This window comes from Gobio gobio (genome assembly GCF_949357685.1).
Source record: "Gobio gobio genome assembly, chromosome: 15".
Taxonomy (NCBI): Eukaryota; Metazoa; Chordata; class Actinopteri; order Cypriniformes; family Gobionidae; genus Gobio; species Gobio gobio.
In genome coordinates this window covers 9,614,053-9,626,146 of record NC_137108.1, presented here as the reverse complement: position 1 = coordinate 9,626,146, position 12,094 = coordinate 9,614,053, and the positions used below count along the sequence as shown (strand labels likewise).

At 39.0% G+C, this 12,094-nt stretch overlaps 1 protein-coding gene across 2 annotated transcripts in view; it reads left to right on the top strand.

Moving 5' to 3' along the window:
* The window catches only part of adamtsl4 (ADAMTS-like 4), a 106,427-nt gene that overhangs the window by 15,696 nt on the left and 78,637 nt on the right, over positions 1-12,094 (top strand). For both annotated transcript variants that reach the window (XM_079836998.1, XM_079836997.1), the window contains exon 4: positions 1,160-1,814. In XM_079836998.1, coding sequence (XP_079693124.1) covers positions 1,160-1,814 — 655 coding nt within the window. The remainder of the gene's footprint in view (positions 1-1,159; positions 1,815-12,094) is intronic.

The following is a 12,094-nucleotide window of genomic DNA, read 5'->3' as shown; positions in this document are numbered from 1 at the left end:
TCGCCTTCCGTATTCAAATTACTGAAAAAGTGTAGTGCCTCTCGCAGTTCAAAATGCTAACGCTACGTCTGACGACACTGCACACCAGTTACGCCCGTCAGATGTAGCGTAAGCATTCTGAACTGCGAGAGGCACTACACTTTTTCCGTTAGTCCGGAGCCGTGTGGAGCAGTTATATGATGGACAGATGCACTTTTATGGACTTCAAAAACGATGCAACAATTCACTGCCATTATAAAGCTTGGGTTAGCCAGGACTTTTTTAATATTACTCCAATTTTATTCGTCTGAAAGAAGAATGTCTTATACACCTAGGATGACCTGAGGGTAAGTAAATCATGGGCTAATTTTCATTTTTGGGTGAACTAACCTTTTAAACCAGACGCTAATTTGCGCTGCTCTTGGAAGATTGTGTTGGTCATTATGGAAATGTTTCGGCTGCGTCTGTGTTCTTTAATTTGCGTGTCGTCAGTAGATCACACGCTGAACTTTCCACTCCCATCGGTGCTTTCCTGTAATTGCGCTCTCACGCTAATTTGCCCTGTTTAGTAAATCTGGCCCATAGTCTGAATCTGCTGCACGCTTCTGAGACAAGAAATGGGTGAGGCTTTGTCGTTTACTACACCTAGCACAAGCGAAGCTCATGATACAGGGCTTTTAGTGGCCACTTTAGATATATATTGTGCATTATGAATGTAGATATTCCCTTATTCCACATTCACTTAATTCCAAAGATTTCTAACTGTTACAATATGGTGTAATAATTCAAATCTTCAGTATATAATATTAATAATTCAGTATTTCAGTGCTGTTCCAAATTTGGGTTTGGTAAGATTTAATGTTTTTGAAAGAAGTACTGTATCGTATGTTCACCACGGCTGCATTTATTTGATCACAAAAATTGTGTGAACAATTATTACATTTGAAAAGAAAACATTTTCTATTAGAAAATACTTTGAAATGTAATTTATTCCTGTGATATAAAGCTGCATTTTCAGCATCATTACTCCAGTCGTCAGTGTCACATGATACTTTATTCTTTTAACTTTGATGTCTAACATGTTTATTTTGGCACAGTTCAAATCACCAATGCTGTATTTGTCATGCAGACCTGTTTCTAGCATACTCATGCCATGTTTTGTCTCTCTCTGTCACAACAGGTCTGGTTCTTCTATTCGCCCTGGACAGTTTGGGTACGGCAGAGTGCCATTCTCTCTTCCTCTACACAGACAAAATCGACATGCGCGCCACACGCATCACCACAACACCACCACCACCACCACCACAGACAGTCTTGATGCTCTCAGTGTTAACTCCAGTTCACATGTGGAACAAACACTAGGCGAAGTAGAAAAAGCTATTACAGACGTTGCCAATGTTAACAGAGAAGGAAAAGAGAAAGACCGGGCTGAAATGGAGACAGAGGCGGTTGCCACGACATCAGACGTGGAGAGTGATGCTGCAGCCGATGGAGAGACAAACAGACGAGCAGAGAGAGTGCGGGAACGTGATCGAAGCGGCCATTCACGGCCCCTGACCCAGAGGCACGTGGCCCGTGACAGACGCGTCGATGGCCGTGCTTCTCGCCAAGTCCCACACTCCTACGCGCACACTATCCGCCGAGCGCACACTCCCAGAGATCCTACTCCCTACGGCGTCCAGACACCCACAAACCCAAACCCTGAGCCCTGGGTCCTGCAGAACGCAGCCCAGCCCTCCAGAAACGAAGCCGAGAGGGACTGGAGGCCTCCAGCATCGGCCCACAACTACAGATGCTCTGGCAGGGACAGAGAGTATCGCAGGTGCAGTCTACAGGTGAGACCGCCACAAACTTTAGTTTTCTGTTGTTGGTGACTTCCTCTTTTGAACCCTTGTGAAAAAGAAGTACACTTTAGCATACTTTTACAAAGAGTACTTATTACTTAATACACTTGTGTGAACAATGTAAAATAATAATTAATTGCAATTAACATGAATGAAAAATATATATTGGAGTTTGAATATATATTAATGGTAGGGTAAGCAACTCCAAAGAGGCTAGCTTTGAAATAACATTACATAACACATAACATTATAATAGTAACTCTTTTTTTTTTTTTTTTTTAAGTTGCCAGCCGCTGACCAGTTTTTGGTCATTTTCACAAACATTTCATGGCCCCCAGAATATTTTGTTGTATGAATATATGAACATAGATACACAATATATCAAAAGAAAGAACAGAGCCTCTGCTTTTAAACAAAACAACCTGTTTTATTCTAGCTTTGTGCCTCTTTTTTTTGTATCGACACAGTTTCATTAAAAAAGCAACCTTTTGAGGAAAAAGTTGAGAAAATCGCATTTTTGTCAAAGACTACGTCTGGATAGGATTCAGAAAGATGATCAAAACTCAGATGGAGTAAATGAGGTCCATCAATAACCCCAAAGCTTGCACAGTCCTAAACCTCTTCCTGGGTCATCATTACACTCGGTTACAGGCCGATTTTGATTTATATGCTGTTTATTGTTGATGATCGCATTATTTACATGTGAGATTGCTTGTATCTGCTTCTTCTTTGCCTGTGTTTTGATCTGGAGATACTGTACTCGTTCAGATGATGCGTAATAGCGCCCCCTACCTTCCGTGATAACACAGAAAGCCGTAAAATCTCGTCAATTTCTCATAAAAGACGAGATAACTCTTCAGTGGCGGGGAAAGAGTTAATGAACATAAACAACTTAAAGAGCTCTGGCTTGTACCACCTGACTGCTGCAGATTAATTTCGCCGTTGAAAGTGTTGACATAGAAATGCATAATTTTGAGGACGTGAAGAGCTCCGGGTAGAATGTCGCGAGTTGCCATTTTGTAATTTACGATAGTTACGACATAGCATGAACGCAGCATAAGCTCCTTGTTTTGATTCAGAAAGGAGTGTATAGCCTATTAGAACATGCTGATGACGTGTGAGCAGAGGCACGAAGGTATACAGGTTGACAGGCAGTTAGGAAATCCTACTTGGTCCGAACACAATAATTGGACAAAACATTTTTGTCCTGAGACTTCCACTTTTTTTATATTTAGACCATCTATTATTGATTAATATCAGGATTTGAAAAGAGTTTCAACCAGTATATTGCAGTATAAAATATTGCCTATACCCTACCTTTAAATGCAATTTGAATCTGAACTCTAAGGTGATTGTTTTGACTCACTTAAGTAGGACTTAAGTACATCATAACTTGTAATTTCATAATTACTTCTATTGTCTTTTAAATAAAGTTAAAGTTTTCTTCTTTAGAAAGCATTTTCTTTGTAAACTAATATGCCATTTCTCTAGAAACTTTTGTTATACACATTTGTAATGATAAAGTTGCAATTTGGTACATATTTACTTAATAGTAATATCGAATAACACACGACAGTAAAAAAATATATAGATTAAAAAATATATACAGATGGTTATACAAACATGATTTCAACTTTTAAACCTTTTCTATTACAAAAGTGTTAAGAAAAAAGTATGTTAAGAAATATAGTCATGGAAGTGTACTCAAGTATTAAGTGGCCTTTGTATTTTATTGATATTATATTATCTGCAAAAATATAAAAAAATACACTACAAGTGAACAATCATTATAATAAAGTGCACTTCTTTTCCACAAGCACTAAAAAAACCTCAAAGCTCCCACAGACTCTGTTGAAATTACAGCCTATCTTACTCATGCTGTTCACTTTTCATAATTAACATAGATGAAATTAAAAAAAATATTATAGCCTACTATTTAAACATAAATATGAAACTAAATAGTCTACGTTTTCTTTAACTGCACATTCTGATGGATTTTTTCCTCATGACAGCAGAAACAACTTACAATCACGACAAAGTAAATTTTCAACCCAGCACCCTTATTATAGACTGATTTACCTTGCAACTACAAACATTGTAGAGATATGGTGTTTGGGCAGAAATGTATTCAAAATGTTGCTGTTATAGGCTATATGAAATATTGGGGAGTATAAATCTCGGTTGTTTTCGTAGTTTATACATAAGCTACAATAACGGCTCATTAATTATGATTGTCTTGCCTTGATTACTATGACATTCATATTTACATATTAGTGTTTATGTAGCATTTATTAATATACTTGGCTCACATTGGAACTTTGTTGGGTCATAAGAGCGGCCATTTGTCAAATGCAGCAAAAACATGATTCATTTTACGGGTCAGAGAGAGCTTGGGAAGTTTTCAGAATTGAAGAAAAAAACCTAAATTGTGACTGTTTTGGTGCAGGAAACCCTAAATAATATTGTAAATGACATGCTACAAAAGTATGAGCCCTTTAACTGGCTTTCTAAATGGGCTAATCTGAGTTTAATCTGGTTCAGGCTGCTTTAGTCTTTCTAATACCAAATATTTACCATTCATATAATGACTTCAGCTGCTGAAATGGAGTTTGCATGTGTTTATGAATGATGTCAGACTATCCACTCAGCCAGATATGTTGGCTCAACCAATGGAGTTAGATTGGAGCTGGACTCAGTGACCAGAGCAGGAGAAGAGCAGGAGGCTCTTGATTTTTGCTATTCTGGGGTGCGTTTCCTGTACAACGACGTAAATCACTGCTTAACTACCATAGAACGATGCATCGTTGAAGAAATTAACTAGTCACGACTGTTTCCCGAAACCGTACTGTCGCAAATCTCTGTCCCTAATGATGTCATACAGGTGGTGGAGTAATAACTGCTTTTAATGGATTAGTTTGAGATCGAATTCTTTATGGACATGGCATCTGAGGACTAATTCAAATTTTTCTCAGTTATTTTGCTTTATTTCCAGATTCAATCATAGGCTTGTTCTTACGTACTAGGGCACTTACGCGCACTCTTCAAAAAAGGTGCTTTAAATCTCTTGACAAACTAAAAGACATAAATTACATTTGTATGTATTCAAAATAAAAGATATGATCGGACTGAATGTCAGCTTGCTTATTTTGCTCAAGATAAGGATTTACCATATGTCATGCAAACAAGAAACTCTGCTTCTAACCACAAGTCGAAAACAGTCGTTCAAATCACACAGGTTTGCGATGCTTTTTGTGAATGTTCGTTCGAACTATGGTTTCGGGAAACATAACGCGGCTCGTAGAACTATGCTGATAACGTCAGAACGGCTAATGATGCTTTTGGGAAACGCACCCCTGTTTGGTTAAATGACAGACTTCAGTTTTATATATGCTGGTTTGTTTAGTGTGACACCATTTAACTTGCACTGATTAAAGCACGCAAAAAAAATCCCATTGGAAAGTCCCATGTTATATCACTCAAGAAGCTTTTTTTTGCTCGACCTCCCAAATTTAACCACAATTTGGTGAAAGTTCATCATCTGACATAAAGGAAGCCAGTAGCAATTACCGCTGATTTTCTGAAAGATTTCATCAAACACTTTCAGCCCAAAGTGCGTTCATCACGTCAAAGGGCTGGATTTCCCCTCTTCAAGGAGCTGCTTCTCCATCTATCTCTTCATCTCTCACAACCTTTTTCTTCAACTTTCCTTCCAGATCGACTTGGTTCATTTGAGCTGAGTCTCGTTCTCACTCCCCTGTCGAACTCTGACTAGAGCCAGATTCTTTGCGAAACATAAATCACCCAGTTCCCTTTAATCCAACTTTCCAGGATCAGCCTGGGCGGTAGTTATATTATACATCTCTGAGCCATTCCAGCGGCCCAGGGTAGCATGTGAGCTTTCAAAACCAGCGTTAGTCATTTTTTGAACTGTGGTCAAGTTGATGTGGTAAAGCAGTTTCCTGCTGTTGGTGGCGTGATACACACACCAGAAACGAGTGACACATTTTTAGAAGGATTACTTCAGATACATCCAAACAATGTTTGTGTTACCGGGACACGTCTCTCTTTTGGGCCGTGAACAAGTGCTGGAATCTGAACAAGATCTCTGGTAGTAGGCGTGCTTCAGCTGCATTGCTTTCCGTGTTTGTCTAGTCTGGTTGTGTGAAAATGAAGGAAGAATTCACCCAAATATGACATCTTTGTCATCATTTATTCACCCTCATGTCAGCCAATATTATTTTCATATGCGCATAAGTCATATGGGCTGCTTTTATGGTGCTATTTGGAGCATGGCAGTATATATTACTTTTCCTCACTTTCACTGTATGGAAAAGAGCAGCTCTGACATTCTGCTCAACGTCTTCTTTTGTGTTTCATGGAGGAAAGACAGACTGGAGGAAAGAAAATGTCATTGGATGAATTATCACTTGTGAAAAACAAGTGTTCTTAATTGTTTTAAACATGCACTTGTAGTGTACTTCAAATCTTAAAAGTATATTGTTAAAAAACTATACTTGTTGATTTCAAATCACCAAAACAAACACGCCCCTATTTTGATAGCTCCGCCCCACACATACGTAACCCAGGCAACGACTATGGAGGAATCTGCTGTGCCAGCTGGCCGAGGGTATGATGTCATCAATAAGTGAAAGCAATGTGTGTTACTATGGAAATTCAGATCGAATGTTCAGTGAAAACTTCATCCCTTCCATCCCAAAAACACAAACACAGTTCTCTCTCAACAGCACGAGAGCGACACGAAAAGAGGAACCAAAGGAAACAAACATATATTAGAAGTTTATTATCTAACTTTTCGGACACACTTTTGGAGCTGACGCTTGAAACAGACAGTGAGGTTTAGACGCTCCAGGCTTATCGGGTGTAGAAAGGAATGGGTCTTTATCATCGCTGAAGTGAACCACAATACGATCGCAAATGGACAAGCAAGCAAACATGAGCATATTCAAGCAAAAGCTAGCATATGTTAGTTCTGTGAAACAAAACAAAACCAATGTTACTCGCCTATCGAGAAGAAATAAAGCAACCTCGGCCTTCGCTCCTTGAGTTTCTCCAGCGCTGGAAAGCTGATACTTCTTGCCTGATTGTAAGCCTTCTTTTGTTCCACAGAAATCTTCCACATGTTTTTTTATCTGCCATCTCTCTCTTTCTGTCGTCGCTCGCCTAATGTCCGTCCTGTGTCGTGTTTTTTGAATAGTGACGCGCACTGAGCGCGCTCTTCTCCCAGTCATTAGTAGACACGCCCCTTACTGCTGATTGGCTATAAGTTTGTTTTGGTACTCGGCCCGAGACACTTTTATAAAGCGGTTTTGAAATTCCACTTACCCCACCTTTAAAGGAGCTGTATGTAGGACTGTGGCCAAAACTGGTACTGCAATCACTTTCAAATGACTGTAGAGCGGTGTGTCCCCCCTCCCCCTCCCCCTGACTCGAGGTTGCCAGATAGGCTGCAGGATGCAGCAGGAACGTAGGCTGCTACACGGAGCTTTCAAGTGACGAGTCGTACACAGTACGTTTTTTTTTTCTTCTGTTAATTATGTTTATGCTTCAAGAGCGATGTTTTGTGAAGTAATTATGAATCGCAAAAATTTACTAATGGCGATTAGCCAAATATAATCGTAAATATGAACGCTCGTATGTGACAGACAGTACATTGCCACATGAAAAAATACTATAGTAAAATTACAGCAAAGCTTAATAACATTAGCAATGGTCATACAGGTCAACTTGGAGCATGTTTTGTCCACTATATATGCGAAGAACGAATGAGGAATAATTTTTACAGAGGTAACGTTAGGCTACTGTCTCAAATACGTTTTCACATTGCCATAATAGGCGTGCTAATGTTGTTTTCCTCAGTATCCAGCATAATGACAGGGAACGGGCTCTGAAAATACATTACTAATGCTAGCAATGACGACTCGCCGTTTTTATTTACCAAACAATTCCTTAACGTTACCTTTTCAATTCAATGACCCACCTCCGCATCTGCGCTAACCTAACGTTACTTTGCACTAACATGCATAACTTTGTTCGACTGTCATGAATATTTGAAATGTCCATTTACATTATATACAAGTTAGCCAAACATAGATGAACCTTACCTGTCCGCGAGAAAATTAGCAACGTTGGCATCAGTCTTCAAATTATTCTCTGTTTTCAGCCGTCTCTATCTTTCAAAGGCATCTCTTATACAAATCCTTGTTTTATTTCGGACACTGTCACAACGTTTTTCTGATTCATAACGAGGTCGTTTAGGTTTCGTAAAGTTAGACATTGTTTATCCAAAAAGTTTGTAGCTGCAGCTGTGGTAACTAGAGCAGAGCTGGCAACCCGAATGCAGAAACACTACTGACTTCGTGATTGGTAGATAGGTGGAGGGTGGCGCTTCAGGCCAAAACACAACATGTCAACATCAACATCAGTTGAGGGCTGCAACTTCACTTTTAAAATTACAATATCTTGGCCGGACAACCGTTGTCAGTGATATAAGTATTTGAAATTAACATGATTTCTTAATGTCTAGTGACATATCAGGGCCATTTTATGATTAATTGAAATACATTTCTTACATACAGTTCCTTTAAGTGTGATTAAAGAGAGTACATCTTTCATGACTGTTTCTTAACACACTTAAGGGCACTTTTTAAAAATGAAAAAAAATGTTTTAAGTTTTATGTTAAAATACATTTTTAGTCGTTATCTTTTAATAATAGTTTGTCGTGGTTCAAAGAAGTACACATATTTTGATGCGTTGACTAACATATAAAGCACATGTTAAGTACTTGATTATAAATGTAACTATAGTGTGTTATTCAATATTACAAATGTATTACATTTTAACTTTATCTTTACAAATGTGTAATGACAAATATATTTATATACATGACATACAAGTTTCAATAGAAGTGCCATTAAAGTATATTTTAGTTAACCATAATATATGCTTGTCAGTATTCTGCAGTTTAACCATATTTCACAGACAATAGATGTTATTATGAAATGACATATAAAGATGTATTAAGTCCTATGTAAAGTGGTCAAAATAGCACTTTTAAGTTAATCTAATTACATTTAATATAAATTTAAACTATAATATATTTTCCTTTAATCGTGATTAACATGCATTTAAGTTCACAAGGGATACATGTCTTTAAGTAGTTGGACGTGAAGGCCAAAAATCCCTGAGGCAAGGGATTCCTCAGACGCATTACAACATCGTGTCTATCGCCCTTACCTAAGCATTTATACTAAACATTTCACAATAGTTTCTGTCACAACACAGAATTAGAAATGTTCTTATCATAGTTACAACATCTGCCAACACAACAAAGCTAGATTCTAACTGTTATGCCTGCAGGGTCAGGGTTTAGCTAGGTAGCTATGTGGCTTTTTTTTTTCATTTTTTTTTTTTGCAAGCAGTATACAGTATAAATCACAAGTGATCAGTCATAAGGCATTTACTGCTCAAGTAATTGTACTCAGTCAACCATTGCCTACAGTGTAACTTCACAGATTTTCAACCCGCTTTGTAATTTTACAATGTCGATAGTATATGTAAATTAACAATATTGACTCTTTATCTGTGTTACCTTGACAGAAAAATTCACATTTATTTGTAAGCAAAAGTCTTTTGAAAGCTCCAGGGCTTTCGTGAAAACTACAGATTATACTTCCGCGTTTTTTGTACTTCTGCCCACAGTCTGTCAGATCGACAGAGGGTTATATTAAAGGGATAGTTCACCCTGAAATGAAAATAAACCCATCTTTTACTCACCCTGCTGTTGTTCTATCTTTTTTGGACCTCAAACCAGAAATGTAAAAAAACGTCCTGCACACGCTCCTCCATATAATGGCAGTGAATAGCGACCAGGCTAAAACATAACAAAAATGATACAAAAGTATCACGCAATGATACAGTGAGACGCGTGCCATATATGGAAAGTGTTCAGGAGGCATACTATAAGGTTTTGCGAGAAAGAAACCGTATTATTCAGTCTAAATACTGAGCTTGGCCATTATTCCTGTGATGAGTGCGAGCCGTCAGCAGGCGCCGGCGCTCATGCTTACTATAACACTGTTGTCACGGTACCCTGGATAAGCACACACACCCACCATTTTGAGAAATCCGGCTCAATAGAAACAAGCACGACTCTAGTCCTTTCTATAAGGATAAGAAATAATACTAATAATAAGGTAAACCTCCTGAAGTGAATATTGTGTACCGGTTGTCATGACAACATTGCGTGAGGGGCTGCTGACGGCTCGCACTCATCACAGGAACACTCAGAGTAACGGCCGAGCTCAGTATTTTGACTGAATAATGCGGTTTCTTTCACGCAAAACCTTATAGTATGCCTCCTGAACACTTTCCATTTATGGCGCGCATCTCACTGTATCATTACGTGATACTTTTGTATCATTTTTGTAATGTTTTAGCCTGGTTGCTCTTCACTGCCATTATATGGAGGAGCGCGTGCAGGACTATTTTTTAAATGTATGCTTTTGAGGTCCGGAAAAGATAGAAGGACATAGAGCACTGGAACAACAGCAGGGTGAGTAAAAGATGGCTTTATTTTCATTTCAGAGTGAACTATCCCTTTAAATAAATGTATTAAGTTATTGCAAGAGTAGGTTTATCACTGAAAACTGTATCGTGCGTTGTCTGCTCTTTAAATTACATTATGGCTGGTTTTGTTACGCAAACCTGGCAACCCTTGTTGTATGTGTGTAGTGTGGTGTTCGGATGCCATGGACGGCAGCCTGCCCAGTGCATTATGGGCATTTAGGTTTTCCTATCTATTTGGCAAAAGGGAACACAACAGCCTTTTCTCTGTTTTCTATAGTCAGGTAGCACCAATTTCAAAAATGTTTTTGCCTTCTACTGCTTTGGGCCCTATCTTGCACCCAGTGCAATTGACTTTGTACACCGACGCATGTGTCATTCCTATTTTGCACCCGCGCAAAGCGCGCTTTTCCCTCCACAGAAGCACGTCGATAAACTAGTGAATGAACTTGCGCCACCTGGGCGGTTCAGCGCAAAAAAGGAGGCGTGTTCCGGGGCAAACAATCCCTGGTGCTATTTTGCTGTTCCATTAAACAATTGCGCCACTGACCAGAAAAAACCTAGTCTAAAGTCAGTGGCGCGTTGCGCGTTGTTCATTATGCTATTTTAAGGGCGCATGCTTGACCATAATGTATAGCGCATACACTTTGCTCATGTAACCTACACAGATGCAACAGTTATTTTTGCAAATCATAAATTGTTACACTAAAAAAATATTAACACATGAGATGACGGAAATCATTGTGGTGTGCCACGAAGATGTGAAAAAATAGGCATAAATCTAGCTTACAAATGATTCAGGCTAATTGTAATAATTAAGGATAAGACCTGTTTGCCCAATAGTGGCAAGACATATATGTATATAAGGACATCTGACAAATTGGTTTGTCCGTCAAGAACCAGGAAAAAAAATCGACTGAAAAACTGAAAAAACTGAAAGACTGAAAAAAAAAAGACTGTGAAATCACCTTTACCATAATGTACAACATTACAACTTCACTTCTCTGTCTTTCACTGCTCTTACAAGAACATCAGTCTCCTCGGCTGTGAACCGCTCCTGGCGTGCGCCTGGTAAATACGCCATAATAATAGCAATCCATTATGGAACTTGCGCACCTGCTTTTAAAGGGAATGTTGGATGACGCTCGGATTGGTTTATTCACGTTATGCCCAAACCACACCTATGAATAATGAAGCCACTTCAGACCAACCCATTTTAGATTTGCGCCGGGCGCAAGAGCCATTTATCCCGCCGGGAAAATAGCAACAGCGCCGAGACCCGCCCACAAAGTTACTTGCGCTTCGCGCTTTGACACTTGCGTTTCAGATCGTTAAAATAGGGCCCATTCTGTTTAAAGGCCATTCTGTCAAGTGAAGCACCCCTTCATTTTTTTTTCAGTGGAATGGTTGCTAAAAGCTTTTAAACGCATAACTGAACACTTTGGTTATAACTGGGCACTGAAACTTCACATATGGAGGTGGAACCCAGGAAAAGTTCTCTATTGGCCCCTCTGTTTGGCTATACATAGCAGTGTATGTGTGTGTGTTTATCTCAGTTTGGAGTGTGTGTTGAGGGAACGGTGAGATTACTGGGCATAGAAAGACAAACTCACATGTTTTGACTGCATGTGGAGCTTCTGAACACTTGAGAGAACTTGATGACCATCCTGTACGCTCTCTCTCTCAC